General features: G+C 46.2%; 2 protein-coding genes across 2 annotated transcripts in view; one reads left to right on the top strand and one right to left on the bottom strand.

The window, feature by feature from the left end:
- Nucleotides 1-9,101, bottom strand: part of LOC119387357 (betaine--homocysteine S-methyltransferase 1) — a 34,386-nt gene extending 25,285 nt beyond the window's left edge. The window contains exon 1 of the mRNA XM_037654719.2: nt 8,922-9,101. Coding sequence (XP_037510647.1) covers nt 8,922-8,924 — 3 coding nt within the window. The 5' untranslated portion in view covers nt 8,925-9,101. The remainder of the gene's footprint in view (nt 1-8,921) is intronic.
- A 601-nt stretch (nt 9,102-9,702) lies between these two features.
- LOC119387354 (dimethylglycine dehydrogenase, mitochondrial-like) overlaps nt 9,703-22,846 on the top strand; it is a 31,976-nt gene continuing 18,832 nt past the window's right edge. The window contains 5 exon segments of the mRNA XM_049413493.1: nt 9,703-9,882; nt 12,971-13,160; nt 13,793-13,891; nt 18,837-19,001; nt 20,684-20,891. Coding sequence (XP_049269450.1) covers nt 9,779-9,882; nt 12,971-13,160; nt 13,793-13,891; nt 18,837-19,001; nt 20,684-20,891 — 766 coding nt within the window. The 5' untranslated portion in view covers nt 9,703-9,778.

The raw sequence follows: 22,846 nt of genomic DNA, 5'->3' as shown, positions 1-22,846 counted from the left end.
TTTGGAGACCGGTTGGGTTTAATCACTGGGTACTTCTGCGGCTGCTTCCACATCGACTCTGTGCTGGCACTTTCTCTCTTATGCTTGTGCAATTTAGTCGTTCCTTATAACGTACTTCGTTGCGAAGTGTGAATGCGACATCAGCATGCTGCCTTCGTTCAGAAGCTTCACGGACTATGCAGTATGTAGATTTTCATGGTACTTGACATAACGCAAGTGCAAGATACGCGGCAGAAAGATGCGACGAGGAAAAGTGCCGAACCCGTTGTTTTTACGAAGCAAAACTTTATTGACTTTTGCCATAGCGTGCTGCTTTATTTACCAGACATTTGGAGCACTTGTCAAACCTGTAACTTTCCACGCACAGTGCGATTGTCAGTTTATAAGCGAACTCGTGCTTTTGGGTGCTGCTCTTTACTGACCATAGTTATTACTGACTAGTATCCCTCCTCCTCCTTTTTTTTTTTAACGCACGAAATGCATTGTTTTCAGCCACCTACAAGAACGCTGCGCTAGTTATCGTTCGTACAGCTGATTTGACCGCAGAGTCAAACATAACATATGGCAGAGCCGGTTTCTTGACGTCACGAGACCGGTTTTACCTCTCCTAATCCGGCTGCGTTACGCAAGCTCTAATGCGTAACTGTTCCACGAAGTGCAACGCCTGACTGCATACCGTGTTGTCAGTTATGTATAACCTTTTGCACTTCGCGTCTTTTTTTTCCTTGGCTGCTACACGCAGCTGTACGATAACATTTTGCGGGCGTCGCGGTAATTGTGACAGCTGCAGAAGATGGCCATTGCAAAAGTAGTTTTCTTTTTTTGATCTGGAAATGAGTTCGCGGCGACATGAACGAAGGTTCGACAGCGCGGTGCTTTTGTACACACCGACGCCTACTATAGCATGATCTCAAGCAATAAATAAGCAAATAAAAGAGAGCGAGAGCACAGCGGAGGGTATGGTGTCACGTGTGTTTAAGTCGTGAAGACGCATCGTTTTTCCAGACAAACTCTATAATCTTTTCGGCTTGGCAAAGCTCCACCGAAACTGTCTCAATGTGTTATTTACCTAATTAGCGTCTTAATTAGCGAAGCTCTCTCGCGGCTATGATTATCAGTGTTTCATTTATGCCCGAATCTCGAAGGTGGCTTCGAAAATTAGCGTCATTACTACCCACCAACCCCCGCTACACCCCTGTTGACTGCCTGCACACACACAAAACCATTAAGCAGGCGCCATACGTTTTGAAATAGCCTCTTCCGAGCATAACCGTTACTGTGTGAAAGCGTTACTGTCGCTACAATTGAGAACCGAGTCGTTACCGCCAGCAGCAATCGCATGCCACTGGAGAAAACAAGTTCACGCAGGCAGAGGTTTGCAAAGCGTACGGTCTCACCTTTGGCTGGCAGCGATATTGAGGACATGCCCCCGCGCCGCGCCGCTACCCCTCAATTTTGCCGGGTCTCCCCGGGTAATTATGCCTTCTTAATGATGGAACCGGCTCCCCATGACCACTGTGGGTCAAGCTGGACAATTTACACTGGCGCCATAATGTTCTTTACTATTATTATTATTATTACGACGATAATGATGATGTCCAAAAAATGGCACAAACCCACTTTTGGGAATAGGCCAGAAATAGTATGCTATTACATGTACAAAAATATAAATAAATATAGGAAAGAAGATGTCATTCATAAACTAGATGAAGGAATGGATAATACAGTAGTCATCCTTGCGGAGAAGCGAGCATCTCGTCAACCCCTTGCACAGGCGAGCTAGGCCTGGAAACTGCCTAACACGCAACAAGCACGGTTTAGCGCACTAAAATACAAATTTCATCCCTGACGGTGTGGCTGGTTAATTCTTTGATGAAAGATATGGAACGATGCTTTAGGAACGAATAGGTGGGTATTTCGGGGAACACGGTTTTTATGATTATAGAACGGAATATTTGACAACAAAAATATCCGTGTTCGCAGTATTGAATGAATGCGTGTTGAGGGTTTCTGTGCGGATTCTCGGGCTCGGGTTAAACGGGGGACGCTCCCTTGTTCAGCGATCATCACATAGCAGGCGGGGATACCGGGTCTGCTAAGCATAAGGATAACGGAAACTGAAGGACAGAAAAACAGAGTGGGAGAGAGGGCTCAGACACCCCCTTCCCCCTTCATATTCTTGAGGACCAGGAGAGCAAAAGCTTCTCGCGTGATCTCCCCCTCTGCCCCTCGCTGTTTGCTCTCGCCGTAATCATGTACCAACCAGCCCAGTTAAGCACACTCCTGCAATTCAAAACTCATTGAGCTTGCAACAGGGTCGGAAAGCAGTAATGAGTTTTCGAATGCATATCACCAAACCAATCGGGTTCTTTTTTGGAGGGAAACCGCGGGAAACCCACTGACAGCGGGGCGCGAGGAACGTGGGGGGCTCTCGCACATTGTGTATGCACAGCGTTCCGAGAAAACGACCGGTGAAAGTAGCGATCGCCTGCCTGGAAATCCATCTGCGAACGGGTTCTCCCGACCTTGAACTTCGGTTGGCTGGATTGCTTTGTGGGCTACGAGAGACGCCGTGCATAGTGGAGGGCTACGGATTATTTCGACCACCCGGGGTTCTTTAACGACCGCTGACATCGCAGGGTGCACGGTCCTCTGGCATGTTGTCTCCATCTAAATGCGACCGCTGTGGCCGGAATCGAACCCGCGTCTTTCGGGTCAGCAGCCGAGCACTTTAACTTCGGTGTCTCGTCACCATCATCATCATTTTCGGCCTGTCTTTGTGTCCTCTGCAGTACGAAGGGCTCTGCCAATGATCTCCGCAAGCGGTTAAAAAAAAAAAAAAGGAAACGGTGAGGATCGTCGCTCAGGAAGAGTCGCCAGCTGAGAGGCTTGTTGTACGACACTGTATTGATAAGTCAGAAGTTATTTGCATGACAAGCATTATTTGACTCTGCATTCATGGTGTACTTGTGTACGTAACTTGTTTTCTACTTCATTTCAGTGTTTTGCAGCACTGACCCACATGGCATTACCATATTCAACGGTGTATTCAACAAGCCACGTCTCTCAGCCAAAGAATGACTAGCAACAAAACATTTTTCTTTACCATTGCACGTGGTGGTACCTTCAGCAAAGGGGACATGTGTATCAGTACTTTCAAAATCGAAGTTTAACAAAGTCACACTGCATACGCATAGGGTTCATTTTACCCGAATATCAAGAGTAACTTTTATTTATTTATTTATTTATTTATTTATTTATTTATTTATTTATTTATTTATTTATTTATTTTGACAACGCTGGACGTAAAGGTCAGAAAACAAGTCGAATACAAAATTGCGTACACAGTGCCAGGGACATGTTAATGCACAATACGCAGGAACAATCCAATTGAGTCCGTCTCGGTGTAACCATGCAACTTTCAGTGCGGCGTCTCTCATAATCATATCTTGGTTTTGGGACGTAAAACCCCAGATATTATTATTAACTTTCAGTGCAATGCAACAATGCAAACGTGCATTTCTTTTTCACACGAAAGTGTTTTATTCCAGGGTCCATCACGGCTCCACTGACGTATTTCCGTCACTAATATGACGTTGTAAATATACACTATCAAATGGCAAAGAAGAAAAAAAACTAGAAGAAGTTCCGTCTCCGGGAGTCGAACCTACGACCTCTCGCTCCGCAGCGCGAACCGACTCGGCCACAGACGGCACAGTCGTGAGCATACCAACGGCAAGAGCTGTTTATATAACCACTTACCGTTGGCGGTACTCATAAATCGGGGCACTTCAGCGTGTTTTCGTTATCACTAGCGAGATGGCGCGAAGGGCTCGAAGGTCGTCGCCCCGCGCGTTGCGATGCGCGCGCGCCTCCTCAGGGCGTGGTTGCTTGTATGTCATGTGCTCTCATCGTAAGTTTGCGTTGAAGTTACAGAGAGCACGAAGGTCACTTCGCTCACTGCAGCGGCCGCTTTTACGAAAGGAGCGCGCTGCTCACACACAAATAAGTTACAACTGTGACAGTTTGTTCGCGTTCATCCTGTGTATACTTGTGAGTTCTTTTCGTGCGTCCTCCTTTGTGTTTGAGCAGCGCGCTTTAACTGTCGAGCTGTGACAATTGTTAGTTCGCGCTCATCCTGTGTATGTTCTTTCCGTGCGTCCTTCCTGCTCGAGCAGCGCGTTGCGAGTTTTGAGCTGCTTGCCGTTCTTCGCGACATTACAGTTGGTTGCTATAACATTCCTTCATTCGCCCTTGTGCCGAAACAACAATGCACAACTAACGCTCAACTACGTCTGTGAAGACATGTTTCACTTTCGTGTTATACCGTTTCCTATGACAGAGGGATCAGCCATGTTTTTTTTCTTCTACGTCTGCAATGCTCGCGAGGCACTTCAAAATCTGCCGCGGAAAAGCACGAGGCGTAGATAACATCTCACGTAGTCTCTTCCTTTATCGGGAGCCGGATGTCGTCGAGATTGAGCGCTCGGTTTATTTACTCTACCGCGAATGTTTGCCCAGCTCGGCGCGTGCCGGACAACGTCTGATTATGCAACAAGCCGGGACTGTTTACGCTCTTGACGCGTGCGTGTCTGCACCCGCGCTATACGTGACGCACTCGTCCTCTTGTCCTAATCTGCTTTATGATTACTGCGCCCGGTTTTGCACATTACAACTGCCGTATTGTGCGAAGCATTTGATGTAGTGCGGCAGAGGCAGAGTAGTACACGTCTATTTTCTTTTTTTTTTGCATTGTTATACGAGCAGATAGCCAACAATTAGCCAATATTAGACAATGCTGGTACTATGCCAGTAAGCCGGGTAGGCTTCATCAGTGAATAGGCTTCACCATGTTTACGTCCTTGAAAGCGCAACGGGGATGTGCCGCAAATGAATCTCGCGTGTCGTTTTACGCTGTAGGTATGCTATAGGTATATATCCTATGATAGACAATTTTCGGAAGACCAACGTACCCGTTGTGATAAGGGAGACCCGCTGAAGAAGGCCAAGAGAAGGCTGTTACAGGAAGTAGCTGTTTTAAAACGCCGTAGTGGAGGGCTCCGGCAATTTCGATCATCTGGTGTTCTTTACGTGCGCTGACATCGCACCGTACACGGGCCTCTAGCATTTCGCCACCATCGAAATGCGACCGCCGCGGCCTGGATCGAACCCGTGACCTTCGGGTCGGCAGCCGAGCACCGTAATCACTACACCACCGCGGCCGTCTACTGGCTTCCTTGAGCTGCAGAGTTGGACGGGCAATATCGCCGTGATCCTTATTTAGAACATTCCGCGTGCCTTTACGACGCGGTTATCGGCCTACGTTGTCAGCCCTCGAAAACTACGGGTAATCTTTCTCGGCATGGGGAAGTCGCTCTTCGGACTCTCCGGCCGGGTTCGGTCATAAAACTTTCAGCCGACTTGGCCTGAAGTCTGACACCTGAAGACGCCACGAACAAAAAGTGCTGTTTTTACCTCTACAGCACAATATAATTTTGCGAGCTGCCAAAAGCCACGACTCTGCATCGAAGAGACTGTTAGTTCATCTTTTAGTTGATGTAGCGCTCGCAAAGACGAGGACAAAGCTTAAGAAATACACAGGACGTGCGCTGACAGGTCACCTTTGTGAGTGCTGCACCAACTAGAAGATGATTGCGTACCAACTAGCCCAGTTTTCAGTAAGACAGAGGCGTTAGCCCGTGAACGATAAGCTCAGCAAAATGCGGCTGCAATTTCTTGAATACATGAGATGGACATCCGTGCTTTTATCTGAATACGAGTTTCTGCCACAGGACAAGCTCCTGGACAAAAAAAAGAAAAAAAAAGAAAAAGAAATACCATTGTTCTTCGACTGCTAGCTCCTCGCTATAAAAAACGTTCGGTTGTCTCTTCCTCGGGTGCATTTCATAAAGAAGCTGTTAATTCCATACCACTGGAATCGCCCATCAAGTTCGAAAACGCTCCGCACGTACGAGGAAGCGCGCGAAAGGAAACTGTCCGCAGTAACTGTAAGAGAATCAATGGCTCAATTCGGATGAACAAAGAGAAAAAATTGCATCATTTGAAGGGTTTTTATTTATTTATATTTTATTTAACTGTTTATTTATTTATTTATTTATTCATTCATTCATTCCTTCATTCATTCAGATCGCGCAGTTAATTGCCTACAGAGCGCTGTTTGTCACCCCCAAGTGACCTACGGATGCAATTCGCACGACCTGCGTGTATTAAATCCCAGTCACTTACTTGCACGCCCAGTGCCCGAGTGTTGATGCGAATAAATTTCAAAGCTGAGAACTAATAACGTCTACGCGTCTTCGGACCTAAGCATATCATTGGACTCGGCTATATACGAGCGACGCTGCTTTAATAACCACTTCGTAAAGCTGGTGGCCGCTTTTTACAGAAATGAGAATGCGTGCAACGCGAAAGAACGCATCAGCTGTCTGACCACAAAGATGGGAGGATCACTGCTAAAGCAAATTGATAACTCGGCAGGCGGCGACGGCAGGGTTTGACTCGCCATGCACGTTTTCCGCAGGTATTCGACTCGGCCTCTGTATGCTAACAAAGGGCACGCCGAGATAAGCAGTTTCCAACTGCGACAAACCGCTGATTCGAGCTGAAAGCCTAGACATGAAAGTCTGTACGCAGCAAATTAGCGGCAGCGTCACGAAGTACCGTAACCAGGCCTATCTGTTATGACGTGTCTAAACTTATCGTACACGAGGAAAAAAAAGTTCAAGGATCATTAACGCCATATGGTCTTTTTCCTACATTGTGAAACTAAACATGCGCGAAAGGCTGTAACTTTCTCACGAGGTCGAGCAGACACCTCGAAGCCCATTTAGCATCGTGACCGAGGCATTCTATTTTAAAGATTGTTATTTTAAACAGGCTTTCAAAGGTGCTTTGTCTACGTCCGGGAAGTAATGCGCGCTACAGTTACGAAGGCTACGTAAATCCTTAAAGAGGCGTTTAAACTTGCGTTTTGTTTACAACTGATTTTACTTAGGCAACTGTAATGAAAGATGACTTTGACACGTATAAGCGGCCAGTGTATATACGATTCGTTCCGTAAACTTGGTATATACTGCAGGTTGAGTGTATCTTCATGTTTTGTATGCGGACAGCTGCATACAGTTCTCCTATAGCAAGGTATACAGTATACTAATCGTTTGCCTTTTTTTTTTTTTAACACACACTCGCTTACTGCCTGAGAGTTCAGTGGCAAATAGGCCGCTGTCCAGTCTATAGAGATTGTGTGTAGATGCTCCAGCCAGTAACACTACCTCATTTCCGACGTATCACGGCGGAGGTTAAATCGTGTTTCGGTGCGTGTGGTTGCAGTGTGGTTTTATGGACGTAAACTTGGTTCATTTTGAGCCACTGTGCCCGCTGCGTAGCTTGCGTGAGTGGCTGTAAGAAATCGTAAGAATACCGTTTCGAGTCTTGCTACTTCGTAACAGGTATACGAACGAACTATAGGCAAGAAACAATTAGCAATGCGTCATAATTCTTAGAGCGACTGCCCTGAATAGGCGTTCGTCTCGGTTTCGATACCCGAACAAGGTCGAATTTTTCGTCAACTAGGACACTTTACTTTCCCGGAAATCTGTATGAATTTTCTTGTAGCATTATGCTTTAAATGGGTGTGTGTCATTTTTCCCTGTCATAGCCCTTCCTCCACCTTGCGGGATTCCACACAACTGATATGTTGCGAGTATAGTCCGTGATTCTCGTCCCTCCTTGTCGCTTGCAAGCCTTAAGCTCAGGTTGTTGAGAGCTGCGGTGCTGTTCCCAGCGACTGCAGCGCCGCGCCTTGCAAAGACGGGAACGACACTGACACTGAATTGTAGGTTGCACATGCAAACCTCAGGTTGGAGTGGTGGCGAATTGGGCCTGTTGATTGATCATCTTAAACACTTCGCAGCGCAGGAAAAACAGACACAAAGAAGACGTGTTGTCTGGTGTCGTCTTCGTTGTGTCTGTTTTTCCTGCGCTGCGAAGTGTTTATGATCAGGTTGGAGCACAGTCCCCTGGTGCACTCTTCGTAAGTTCCACTTTTTGGTGCCAGATTAAGTTAAACATTCTGCAGACTGCAATGCTATCTTTCGAAGGTGATTGGGCGGCACTAGCGGGCCGACGTGGCCATGATAGGAAGCATCCATTATCCGCGCGAAAACGCGGCGGCTGCAGGAAAGCCGTGCGGGATGCAGGGACGCGGGAGGCAACCAGTAACCGCAGCCATGTCGAGCAATGGCTGTAGCATCTTGTACGAACCGTTCTCGTCAGCGTGATTTGCCACGAACGCACTTTAAATATCTTCAGCGCTGTGTATCGCTCGGGCGGTTTAACAGCGCAATGCACTTCGAAAAAGCTATTCTTGCACCATGGTCCGACGTTATTGTTGGAATATAGTGCGCATATCAACGAGTAGGTACGAATGAACGTGTTACACCTTTCGTGACACTGCTCTCACAAAACTAAGATTCAAATAAGGAAGAATGAATGGGAACAAGTGAGAAAAAGAAAACACGTTAATTTCAGTTTTTCCTCCTTGTACCATGGATCAAAAAACGTCGATGATTCTGCCCTCTTGGCAGCTAACACAAGGGAGGGAACAAAGCCTTTACCGAGCACGGGCAAAGCATTCAAAACAGTACCTGTGCTCCACCGATAACTCTGGATTCTCACAGGTCTCCGAACGGCAGAATGAGCGGAAGCACTCTTCGGAGGTGTCGAAATTACAAGCAGGAGAGCGTCTCTTCTCGATAAGATTGGAGGGGACACCGGTGTTGCTTTACGGTGAGTCTTACCATAAATTAAAATAAAAGAAGGAGCATCTCTATAATCGGATAAGAAAAGAACTCGCGCGCCTTCGTAAGGCAAACAGGTCTAACGCTACTCAGCGGGCTCACCATGGCGGTATCTGTTGGGAAGTCGGGGCAGCAGAGGGACCACTTGTTGCTCTCCGACACCAGCAGTGGGACGAAGGAATTCGCTCGCGCCCGCGGGACCCCACCTAAATAGGGGCACGATGTGCACACGGCCCGAAACCCCCGGAGAGGGCTCTCTCTCTCCCGTCATGTGTACATGCTGGTGGCGAAAGCAGCAAAGAAGAAGAGCCTATCGATATATCTTCGGGACTGTATAGTAAGGGCGCTCCCGCTACGGTGCACATGTCGCGCGTACAGTTGCCCTTCAACTCGGCCTGAGTGGAGATCGGTCTCCGCTCCCGCAGTGCTCTCTCCTCCATCCTCCTTCCCCCCACTAGTCAGCCTCCCTTCTTCTCTGCCCAGCAGGAGAGGGAAACACTAACAAGGAAGAGTGCCCGAGGACAAGGAGGATAACAAAGTTGCATCAGACAACAAAAAAAACGGCGCGCATTTGCTGGCTCTCGTCCGGATCGCAGCGGACTGCGGCCGGTTGAGAGGGAGAGCGGGAGTGTTGGGAGGAGGGGGGCGGTGCCCGGCCAGCACGTGCTAGGAGTCCCATGCCCCCCCCCCCCCCCCAGCTCGTATTCGTGATAAAGAGGCCACTCCAAGAACAAGAAATTGCGCCAAGAGACCGCGCGAATGTGAACACAGCCAGATGTCCACACTTCGCACTGTCCGAGCCACCTACAAAAAGCGCTCCCGAGTTCGGGTTTCCGAACCTTTGTTTCGTCTCCGTACCGTCGTCGCAGCGAGATGTTCTATAGCGTCGCCGCATAAGCGTGAAGCAAGAGCTCGTCTTTCGCGTTCTGACACTACGACGGAGGAGGAGGCGGAGGAGAATGGCGACCTTGGGATGCGTACCAGCAGCCGTGTTGCGTGGACGTGCAAGCCGGCTGCGGCATTGCGTGAGACGCGCCGACCGCCTCGGCACACGGCACCTGAGGTGGGGATACTCTCTCACACACCTGTAATTTGCTCGAGCTTATACCAGGCTGCGTGCGTGCTCCGATCACTGCACCCACCGCGCGCAGCAGACGGGACGGTCCCCTCTAGACAGCGCATGGGATCGCTACATTGTATGCGAGCCAGTTACCAGAAAAAAATACTCCCGTTGGCGATTCAGCTACTCCCGTTGGCGATTCAGCGGCCGCCTGTATCGTGCTTGCGTGTTCCGCGCTATCACTTTTTTTATATACCTAAATTCGTCGTTTTCGAACACAATGCGGCCGATACGCGCCGCTATCATTTGTGCCCGCCAAGTTTCTATTCCTATTAAGAGGGGACTCTCCGTCATGGCGTAACTGCTATGGCATTGCGCTGCTTAGCACGAAGACGCGGGTTCGATCACCGGCTGTGGCGGTTGCATTTCGACGGGAACGGAATACGAAAAACGTCCGTGTACTTAGATTCACGCGCACACTAAAGAAGCTATGTGACCCTGCTGCGGCGTGCCTCATAATCATATCGTAGTTTGGGCAAGTAAAACCCCATGATTTATTATAATTAAGGGAGGATCGTTCTGCATACCTTGTGTCGTCAGTGGCTCGGGAAACGTGAACATTCAGATGGATTAACCAGCAGTGCAGACGTTGCAGTAAAAACGCGCAAAGAAAGCCATGTGACAGCTGCGCCACATTAACTTCTCATTAACAATCTCATTTGCATTGCGCTTCACATAGTGAGGATCAGATGGTCTAGCAGTGCGAGTCACTCGCCGAACTCGCTCAGAGAAACAGTCAAAAATATTCCAAGGTGGTGCAATATCCAACAATCATGATCGACGGCAATCGCGTGCCTGTTTTTCCGGAATGGCGTTAATGCATTTTCGGAAAGAAAAGCAGAGTCGCATTTACAAACTGCGCAACCTGGGAGCCCACGCAGCAACAAGGAGGCCGTTTGTCATAACAATCTCAAAGGATTGCTACAACTCTTCTTACACGTTGGAGTCCTTCGTCGTCAGTCAAACAAATAAGGCGAGATACTCGAGATTGCATCGTATACCTCCGCGTGTACTCTCTGCTTGGGTCTGCCCACAGCGCGATCAGAAAGACACGTTATCTTAACACAACACGCACCATCCGTCCACTCAACGTGTGTGCTTGGTTGCATTCGCAGATAACGGTCACTTCACGCGTTGACTTTGCTCTGCGCGATTAAATCAACGGAACACGGCACAAATATGCACCGGCGCACACTTCGTCGTGGCGCTAGAAAGTTCTTAAAAGAAGTGAACGCGCGGGAGCACGGACGAGGTAGAACCACACAACACGAGCGTGGTTCTACCTCGTCCTTGTTCCCGCACTCTCAGTTCTTTGAACAAATAAGAATTACCAACTGGCCCACACATCCATCCTTTAGAAAGTTCATGGCACACTAACGAAGCGCACTTGCGGTAAACATGCAGGTAGAAAAATATCTGAAGCGCCAACTTATTCGAACACACGTTGGAAATCTCAAAAATGCTGTCATAATCAGAGAAAGAAGGGTGGAACCCTGCGCTGGGGAAAGGGATGAAGGGGCGAAAAGAGAGACGGAAGAAAAGAGAGGGATCGGCGTAATCACGAGCATACTTTGGAGAGCACACGGAGTCTACAATCGGTCGCACAAATCTGTTGACTTTAGGTATTTCCGTAGCGGTTTCGTTGCCTCCTGCGCCCTCGACGCACATGTTGATGGTCATAGAATCTTGGTTACAGAAAATGATCTCGAGTGCAGTCGGTTCAGAAGCAGAATTAGTTCGAAGCATATAGGTCTTGCAAATCCATCGGCTACACACGTAAACGCCGGCATCACATGGGACGAGAAGCAATTGTATCTAAACTTAATTAACGAGTTGTTTATTAATTAGCAATAAATTTCTACCGCTCGTGCAAGCACTAGTCGCCTTATTGAGAAATCTTGCATCTATAAGGAATGTATTGCAGGACTTGCGGTAACACACGTCAGTGAAATATACGCTCACGTGGAGCTATAAGCAATTACCGGTTTTGATTGCTTGTTGCAACGACCCAATACCGTTCAGTACACGAGGGAGAGAGAGAGAGAGAAATAAATACAAGGAGATGAAAAGCGAGAGTTTAAACCAGACGAGCGTCCAGTTTGCTACCCTACGCTAGTGATAAAAACATGGGGAATAGAAAGAAGAAAAAAAAGGAGAGGGCGAGCCCTGCGCGAGCACACAAGGAGAACTACGATCTGTCACTAAAGGCGGTATCTCTCAGGGGCGTAGCCAAGGGGTTGGGGGGATTGAACCCCCCCCCCCCCCCGAAAATTTTCAGTTTTGCTTCCGTATATATACACGCACACATACAAACGCACGCACGAACATACATAAAGTATGGTTGAACCCCCCCCCCCCCCCCGAAAAAAATTTCTGGCTACGCCCCTGGTATCTCTCAATAATCACAGCATACAGAACACGAATAGTTCTCCGCGCTATTATCGGATGCGGCCATGGCCTGAGAATCTTCGCCTCAGAAAATATTGTAGTGGAGTCCAGTGGGCGCAGTCCTCTCTGTAAGGAGACGTACCCGACGTCGCAATGAGGAGAAGTACAGAAGAGATGAACAGGCGTTTCATAGTTTCTCGACACTCACGTGTGCCGGGCGTTGGTGTATCTATACCATGCCATCATAAAGAGAATACGCGCTCGCAAGAGCTGACACGCGCTCTGGAGGACTTGGATAAAGTTTTCCATCCATCCATCCATCTTAAGTGCCCCGCCAAGTCACAAGATGGTATAACAAAATCCAGCCGAGACTGTCCATATAATTGCTGTCGCAATAAAAGTATCAAAAATCCGTTTATTAATGAAGGCAGCTAATATCCTTGTGGTTTTAGCTGGGTTCGTTGCGGTGTCATATATACCACTGTAACTAAAGGGAGTCTTTCGGCCCTCCTGATCACTTCCACTCATTTCTCTGGTCGTGTTTCTTTTGAGCCACTTTGCCGGTACAACCTCAGAATGATCAAACCGGTCAGAAACAACGTTCTTGCCACTTAGTCCCTTCGATGTACTGTACACTCCGCAGCACGAAAACGGCGTCGCGTGAGACCAAGAAGGAGGCCGTCACCGAGGCGCTGCCTTCCACCGTCGAGGTGGCTGTGATCGGAGGTGGTGCCGTGGGCACCAGCCTCACCTACCACTTGGCCAGATTGGGCAACCCGAGCGTCCTGCTGCTCGAGAAAAGTGAGCTGACGGCAGGCTCAACATGGCACGCGGTATGTGGCACCCCACTGATTGATTGATTGATTGATTGATTGATTGATTGATTGATTGATTGATTGATTGATTGATTGATTGATTGATTGATTGATTGATTGATTGATTGATTGATTGATTGATTGATTGATTGATTGATTGATTGATTGATTGGACCCACAGACTGCCAACAGGTAGCTATATTTATATCTCTCCTTCCGTACCACATCGTGTTTGAGAAGGACTGGCTGTGTTACAACTTCCAGTACCGAAGGCATATCGCTTTCCCTCCTGCTTGTTTTCCTTTCTTTCTTTCCCTCTCTTTCTGTTTTAAGCTTAGCTTAGCTTCAAAAAGGAAGGATTGCGCAAAAAACACAGCACACAATAGACAGAGACGACGGCAGGTGTCGTCTTGTAGGATGCACCTCGTATATAACCGCTAAATATTTCCTGTGATGCCTACGAGCACAAGCAATTTACGGGCGTCGGCCGGACACCTTTTTTTACCAGGTATAATAGCAAATTCATTTCTCTTACCTCAAGTTAAGCTTTGCTGCTTACGCTTTACATAACATATGTATTTCAGAATCAATCGATCAATCAATCCATAAAATAACTTACATTCGTACTCTAATTAGAATCGTTGTTGCAGGCTGGCCTTGCGGCGCTCTACCACCCGGGTATCAACATGAAGAGGATCCACTACGACAGCATCAACTTGTTCGCCGCGCTTCAACTAGACACTGGACGAGTAGGTGAAGGGACGGGTGACGCTATATCCTTTCAAAGGTTTGACTGAAAACTGCACTGCTCGTGCTGATCCACCGGTTTCCTTCGATGCGCCAAGGCGATAGGAATTAATCGCCGTTGAGTTGAAGTCCAAAATAAGCTCGCTTTTCTGGGACTCGTGAACCTTCAACGATTTCTTTTTTTATTTGTCTGCATTGACCTTATTGGACTTAGTTGGATTTATTGAACTTGGGTGTCTCGCACTTGTGTATTGTACAGTGTCAACTTATATCGGGAACTGTGAACTACGCGCGGGAGCTATTAGGTGATTCTTTATCATTTTGAACTTTCCGACGTGCACCTCGTTATATTGGAAAGAAGAGCAAAGGAGTAAACGATACTTCTACAAGGGAGCGACTAAAAAGCCACCAAAACATGCCCGCGTTGCCAGACCACTTTTTGGTGCTGTCCCTAGGAAATTCCAAGCGAGATGTACCTAGCCTAGTCCCGTGGCTCTACGTGCGTGCGAGACGTTGATCATGCGATTTAACCATGGAAATGCAGGTGGCTTGATTTAGTGGACGCACGGATAAGGTACATACTTGCTGCTTTCTTTGAGAAGGGCCACTTTTTGACTAAGGGGCACGCAGTTCGCAAGGCGGGGGAATCAGTTTTGTTTCAGCTCAATGAGACAGTGCATTAGGTTTCATTTTTGTGTTAACCTTGCTGGCGTATCAAGCGCATTAGTTTACGAAGCTGGTTCTTTTTGGACGACGAAGTTTGAGACATGATCGGAACTTGTTTTGTGGTTCCAGAAAAGCCAGCTTTTCCCAAAAGGTGCCTTAGAAAAACGTTTAGCTCCAATATATTCCGTGATATATAGTCACCGAATAATCAATATTATTGCTTGTTTTAAACAAATGCTTGCGGCGATCGAGCAACCACGCGAACGAGCGTCACGCCGAAGCCGACCTCCCTACTTGGAGCACAGTATGTGTGTACTAGGCGCAGCGATGCAGATTGCTTATTTTCTCATCAGATCAGTGGAGTTCCCGGTGCCTACCGAACACATCGTGGTGATGGATCTAGGCCATCCTCAACCGCTATATGTATGTCGCATATGCATGCATGGCTCCCATCGCATGCGTGCGGTATCAAGCTGATATATGAAACATCATTGTGAATAACTTTTTTTGCCTAGTTCTTTATGAAATATGTTTTTTTCATTGCTGTGCTTTTCACATATCCTATCATCAGTGAAAAGGAGTAGCCGGTGCTATACAGAAGCACCAACATCTCTTAAATATCGTATAATAAAAAAAGTATTTGTTTACGCCAGGAAAATCAATGCTCCTCACCACATAATGCTTCGCTGAACCGACCAATGTGTTACGAATGCACACTGTCGGCTAAGTGTATATACAGTAAAGCTCGCATGCATCGGAATCAAAGGACATCGCTAAATAGTTCGATATACTTGTAATTAAAATGCATAAAATGCCTGCCTGAAGCTTAAATATAGTTGGTACATGTCTTGATATATGCTGAGCATGTGCAGCTCAATGAAACGAAGACAAGAGAAGACACATAAACGACAGCCAGTCTATGTCGTTTATATGTGTCTTCTCCTATATATATATATATATATATATATATATATATATATATATATATATATATATATATATATATATATTATATATATATATATATATATATATATATATATATATATATATATATATATATATATGTATATAATATATATATATTATATATATATATTCATGCGTCTCGGATACTCTTTCCGGCAATTAATTGCAGCCACAGGTAGCACGCTTCACAGCGTGGCATTTAGTTTTCGTCGCATTACACCCCTGTGTAGCGGTAAAACTTACAAAGCAATTCCTTCATTGTGGAGCGCAAAGAAATCTGTGCTGCGCACGCCGCCCATATTTTGACTCGTACCCTGCTTGTTTACGCCATGCTTGCACTGCCCCTTGGATTCAATGCACTATATATTTACATTATATATACGTGCTACAAGATGACAGATTCACTATAGTCAGCTTTATGGCATTTCAGCTGTGTTATGCCAAAAAGCATGTATTGTGCATCGATGATTCGTTGTGCAGCGAAGCCCACCAGCAGGGAAATCGTAACTGCCACATACGTTACCTGATGCTTTGTCTTCTTTAATTACAAAAAAGGCGCCGACGCAGTCTCCAGTCACCGTACGAGCACCCAAACGTCTAATAAATGCGCAAGTGCATAGCAAAGGTTTCTTCAATTCTACCCGTCAGGCAAACGAATTAGCAGCAACCCTCTACATTAGAGAACATACCAAGCCACTTCTTGGAATAGCTTGGAATAGTGTCATGGAGAAACTTAATTATGCCAACAGAAATTATTACAAGATACCAATGAATCACGTGGCCTGAATTCAGCGTGATCGCATAGTGTCAACTTGCTGCACAATTGCGACGAGGCGCCGCTACGGATGTCTACTTCAAACGCCAGCTGCTACATTTCAGGTCAAATAATAAATGGGCTGATGATGGATTTCTTAGCGCTGCTGGTTGTCTTAAGAATCTGTATAAATTCAAGCGAATACTCGCGAGGTAACATAAAGCAGGGCATACACAGACATTTTGACGCAACGTACGCTCTCGAGTGCCTCAAGTTTCACCTCACTTGACGACCGTCGGGCACATCGGATTCGAAGGGAATCGCGAAATAATTCGATATATCCATTATTACAAATGGAAAATACGCCTGTAAGCTTTAATATTCACACGTCTCGGGCAGTCTCATGAGATGACTGATTCCTTTAAGTTGCTTCGAAGCCGTAAATGTTTTATCAACCACTTTGCGGCAGCGAACCCTTCTCGGCCACGAAGGGCTAGAGCTTCACAGCGTGACGTTTAGTTTTCTTCGCATAACGCCACTGTGCAGCGATGAAGCTTAACAAGGCAAATCCCTCATTCTGGAGCGCACTGAGTTATACCAGGCGCTTACATCGGAACACCACTGATACCTTGAAGCGTGAACTTGTTGGCTAGATGGTTCAACCTAACTTAAGGGAGCAGCGCGAAAGACAGGGACAGAAAAGGCACACATACACCCACACGTAGCGCAGTATGTGTGGGTATGTGTGCCTTTTCTGTCCCTGTCTTTCGCGCTTCATCCAAATTGACAGCAGAGTCAATGTCTCAGCAATCTCAGTCACTTCTAAGCGAACACTCGCGAGGTAACACAACAAAGCATGACACAGATAGACAAAATCTTTAAAGAACACACGCCATCAAGTGCCTCTAACAGTTTCAACTCGGCCTCTCGTTGCTCTCGTCTGCTCTCGCCAACTTGACTAGGGAATTTCTGGGTACACCACGGCGCTAGTTTTGCTCGGCAGCACAAGGTAGCCGACATGAAACATGCTTACACCGCTAACATTGGGCGATGTTTAGGTGGCTTTTTAGTCTCGTGCCTTCTACAAGGCTTCGGCACCTCCTTACAAATGTTAATAAAGTACTTACTACTACTACTACTACTACTACTACTACTACTACTACTACTACTACTACTACTACTACTAATAATAATAATAATAATAATAATAATAATAATAATAATAATAATTATTATTATTATTATTATTATTATTATTATTATTATTATTATTATTATTATTATTATTATTATTATTATTATTATTATTATTATTATTGTCGTAGTAAAGTACGGGTAGGCAGATATGCAGTTATTTTCAAAATATCTCAATAAAGAATGAAAAGCAGCACCGCTTTGGTCAATATAGTAAAGGTCACAACCAAGTAATTGCTCCCACGTGAAGCCACCGAGTATGTTCACTTCGAAGTTCGAGGCCACAAGCTATAAATAGTGGAATAGTACACGAGTAATAGTGCTGTTGTCGAGACACCGATGGCAAGGTCACAGCAGCGAAGCTGCGTGAAAAAAAAAAAAAAAAAGAAGAAGAAGACGAACGAGATGCACTGCGAGGCGCACGCAAACTATTAGTATACATATAAGAGATACAGTGAGGCTAAAAAGGGTAACAGATCGACGAATCAAACTGAATTGAAATCACTTGTGTTAACCAGGCTGTCGGTTATTAGCTGCATCTAAACCCTTGAGACAGAGGTGACACGTGTTTATCGTAAAGAGATAACGTCAGACGAAGATTAAAAAAAAAAGAAACTCTTTTAGGAGCAGATTCTAAAAAAAAAATACTGCTGCGCCCAAGTGCCTACTCCTATGCTGAAATATTAAATCAGTAGATCTTTCAACAAAATTCAGTAAACTTAATGCAACAGGCATCTACCAACAACACAAAGTTATCTTTATTGTTCTAATACACTTAAGAGGTGCAGGTACGGTCAGGGTTTGGTGAGGTTTGTCCATTTCTTTTTGTAATCAACAAAAGTAACCTAGCTTATCTAAACGAAAAGTAATGGAAATTTAAGGGCTTGTTTTTCTTTGTTAGACGCAACCTTAATGAGAACCAACAGAATATAACGTCAAGGAAAGTATAGAGGACGTTATTTGTAGCAATTAGGATACAAATGTGAATAAAGTAAAGTGAACGAAAGAACAACATGCAACCTTCGGATAGCGAGCCCGATGCTCTACCAATTGAGCTACGGCGGTGGTCGTCCACCCGTCCACTTTATCGGGTATGCCTCTGTGCATTTAAATCTGGGAGTGTATCAGCGCCGTTCGCGTGGAACGGTCTTTCTTGTCTACGGGCGTCACGTAGCACGTGATCTTTTTTTTACGAGATGGCAGCTGACCAATAATCCCTCGCATATTACCTGAAGGCATCAAGTCTGCCAGAACGAGACCCTCGCTAAGTAACATTTGCCTTCAACTTTGGGGCTACGGCAGTGTATCACGGAACTGAGCACTCAAGAGTTGACAAAGTGTTATAGACAGGAATCCTGCTGCAGGACCTCGGTTTTCACCGTCCGGGCAGTATCCGACTTGCCTCGGACCCGATTAGGATGGACGAGTTTCGGTACCAGATGCAGCGCCAGGGATGGAACAAGGCGCCGCAGAAGCTCATCACCGTCAACGAGATCAAGCAGCAGGTACCTTTCATCAACCTGGACAAGGTATGTGTTTCGGCACGTCCAACGTGGCCAATATTTGTTGCGCGCTTTCCCTTGCTCCAATTAAGGCTGCATGAACTCAGACACGTCATTAATGTGACTTAGGGTGATAACGGAAGCGCTGCAAAGTTTACGAGACACAAATACAGGGACGACACAGACGAAGTGCATCTAACAACTGATATAATGATTTATCGCCCAGTATGTTCCAGCTAGCCCTTACACAAGCTCTTCTGAGTGTCTTAGGGAGCGCATCCGTGGACGATGTGTTAGTTTACGCGTGCCTTTTGAACGCTGGCCACATCCGGCGTTCAGAAAGTTAAAGCAAGAAGCCACGTTCATAGTTTTTTCCAGAGCCGACGCGGTAGTGTAGTGGCTACGGCGCTCGACTGCTGATCCGAAGGTCGCGGGATCAAATCCCGGTCGTGGCTATCGCATTTCGATAGTGGCGTACTGCTAGAGCGTCGTGTACTTAGATTTAGATCCACGTCAAACAATCCAAGGTGGTTGAAATTTGGGTCAGAAAGAACCTCAGGTGGTCGAGCCTTCCACTACGGCGTCCCTCATAATCATATGGTGGTTTTGGGACGTATTACCCTAACAATTATTAGTTTTAATCCATTCTGTCTCCCTGATGATTCCTTTAGGCGGCTCGAGATGCAAGACATGAGTTTCAGTTGCGTACTCGTTTATGGATAATTCGGGACGGATTGTCTCCAACTCATTCTTCATTTTGTCGTCATTTGAGCTGACGGATGCATGTCGCCAACTTCGTCAGAGAGGCAAGAATTCGAATTTAGATAGTGGCCTGTATGAGTTGCCTCCCTGCATACAGCAAAACGGGAGTCCTATTTCGGTTTGCCGTACGAAGGTAACGAGGAAATTAAAGGTGTTGTCACACACGCACTTTTAGTGAATATTATGGCCGCTAGTAGCTTCTACCAGATGGCGTAGGGCGCTCTCACATCGCACAAAGCCGAAGTCGTCTATATAGCGTACAAAAACTTTGACTTCTTCGGTAAGATCAACTTCTACATAATCATGTTACCTGACCATACGAAATTTCGTCGAACTCTTGATTATATAGAAGGGAACTTTCCGAATAAAAACATCAACCAGTAATCCACTGTGGTTTTGTTTGATGATAAAATCAGTGATTCGGGACTATTGCCAAGTCGGTACCTTCACGCAACTTGACATTTCTGTAGCGACGAGAAGCTTCACCAGCTACTCCTAAATACTTGATGAAAGCAGCATTCTCGGCGAGCTGGTAATCCATTACTTGAGTGTTGCGCAACATAAAAGACACGGACTTAAGAGGAGAAGACACCACCAGTGCAAACATTCAACTTAATTTGTTGTGCCAATTAACCGGTTTACATATTGAAACTGTATGGATGCGCATGCGTGTACATGGAATAAAAAATAAAGACAGTTACCATGGTTCAGTGGCACTATAAATTTAGTTGAAAGTTCGCTCTGGGTGTGTCTTCTTTTCTTACGCCCGTTTCTTTTTTTCTGAGCAATCATACTCAACTCCTGAATACTGCCTTTTACTCAATTCGCTTCCACTTATATAAGCAAACAAATGCTGCAGTCAATTCATCGAACGATGAAAACATTGCGACTGACCCGCATATGACACTACATTAAAAAAAAAAATCTGGTCCCCGCATCTCGCGCAGGTGCTGGGCGGTCTGTACAACCCGGCAGATGGCCACATCGACCCGTACTCGCTGACCATGGCCATGGCCTCCGAAGCCAAGCGGTACGGGGCGCGAATCTTCCAGGGCACGGTGGTGCAGGGTCTCTCCAGGGACCACAGGGACGGTCGATGGCTGGTCGAGACAAGTCGAGGACCCGTACGTGCGAAGCACGTCGTCAACTGTGCCGGTCAGTCTTACAGCAGGGATGGAGTGTGTTATTGAATAGGTTACGTGGACTGAAAAAAAAAAAAAGTGAGCAAAGTGCGAAACAGAAACAGTGGTAGTTAGCGATACGTTGAATAACCGTCACTGTTGCTACGTCATATTTTCTTTTTTTCTGTTATTTTATTGCGCTAGTGAAACGATGCCATTCTTCAAACATTTGTCCTATTGAAGTTTCTCGCTGTTCCAGCTCTCCTCTTTATTTTCCCTTGCCTTGAAAAACACCAGCCACGTGGTCAGATAAAAATGACGCCTCTTTTTCTTTTTTTTCTGCGAATGTATTTGGACATAGGGATTGTTAGGTTTGGCACCATACTGAAGGCACAGCTTTATTATGCGGTATTTTGTTAAGCAAGCTCAGCTTTGTAGTATGATCATGTTGCGTCTTTGTTTATTCCCTCAGTCCTTTCACGAAGGAGACCTTTGAAGACGCGACACAACTGCTCGTGCGATGCACTCCCTTTGCTAAGGGCCTTTCTCGCTCTGAGTTATCCGTGATGTCAAAGTGATGTCGAGGCGCAATTTCACAGCGGGAAGCAATATGCTTTGGCACAGTTTATTGAGCAGAGGTCTTGTCGCAGTTGACCTTCACAAAGTCCAAACCCCGTATTTTCTCACCCTTTCAACTCTTCCACGAATCAAGGAGCAAACAAAAGCCCACTATCAGTAAAGCGGCTTATTCTTCGTATCAACGAGACCGGGCAAGTTCGGCGAAAATGATGCTGATGCGGTTTCGGCGAAGCGTTGATAGGTTCTGTAGAGTGCGTATACTTCTGCGTTTGTAGTGAATGCAGTCTATAGCAGCGCATCGTCGTAGCAAAGGTCGGTTCACATCAAGTTATACGTGGCATCAAATGCGCCACAAAGATAACTTAAGGGGCCACGATCATATTCTCTTCTATTTTTGGGGGCGAAGCTACTTAAAGCGGCACCCGTTCGTCCCCGTCGTAGTGCGTAACCAGTCTTAACGCTAGTAACAGATCTTGACCTCCAAACAAGGTGGTGCCGGTGGGAGATTTCTCCTGTGCGTTGTTGAACAATAAAAAATTCGCAGCGTGCGCGTTAACTAAAAGCCGAATTCTTCTGTCTCTCATTCCCCATTAGCAGCCATTGGCATGTTCCAGTAGGAAACGTTAGTAGAAGTAGAAGTGTAAGTGTTAGCTAAAAGCCGACTTCTTCTGTCTCTCATTCCCATTAGCAGCCATTGTTTACCTCCAAGGTAGTGCCTGGTGAGATTTCTCCTGTGCGTGATTAAAGAATAAAAATTTTGTTCAAAAACGCCGTTGATTGATGAAATAAACCAACGAAAGACGCCAGATGTTTTCTAAAAGCGAAACGAAAAGACGCCAGATGTTTCTAAAGCAAAACGAAAAGACGCCAGCTGCTTAACGAAAGACGCCAGATGTTTTCCAAAGCAATGGTTTTTCTAAACAATGAATTCACAGCGTACATGTAAAATTAAAGTGAGCTGCAAGTCGTCATAACTCTCATCGAACCTTTAGTATAAACGCGCCCGATCTCACGTCGGTTATGATGTACTGGGCAGAATTCATGGAAGATTCACGGTTTACCGATGAACCTCCGCAGCTTCGCCCACTCATCATCATTCACTCCGTGGATATGCTGTGAATTTTTTCCTTCTCCTTTCCTGCCCTCCTGCTCCTAGGGCCTTTCTGTTCTCAGTCCCCTCCCCTATACTGAGTAGCATGTAGGCGCCTTTATATACGCCGGCAGAATTCTCTGTTTTTCGTTAAAGAGCTTTTCTTTCTCTCTCTCTTAAGGGGCCCTGCAGCACTTTTTAGACGTGGCCAGGAAACGCTGCCTATCGGCCGGTAGTCGAGGCTCGTGTGAACACTATTGGTCTTTTTGCGTAAGACGTATGTGCCCTTCGGGAAAAGTAAGGGAGATATACCTGCTGCT

This window comes from Rhipicephalus sanguineus, chromosome 3 (genome assembly GCF_013339695.2).
Source record: "Rhipicephalus sanguineus isolate Rsan-2018 chromosome 3, BIME_Rsan_1.4, whole genome shotgun sequence".
Lineage (NCBI taxonomy): Eukaryota > Metazoa > Arthropoda > Arachnida > Ixodida > Ixodidae > Rhipicephalus > Rhipicephalus sanguineus.
The sequence above is the reverse complement of the archived record's forward strand: the minus strand, read 5'-3'. Positions and strand labels throughout refer to the sequence as shown.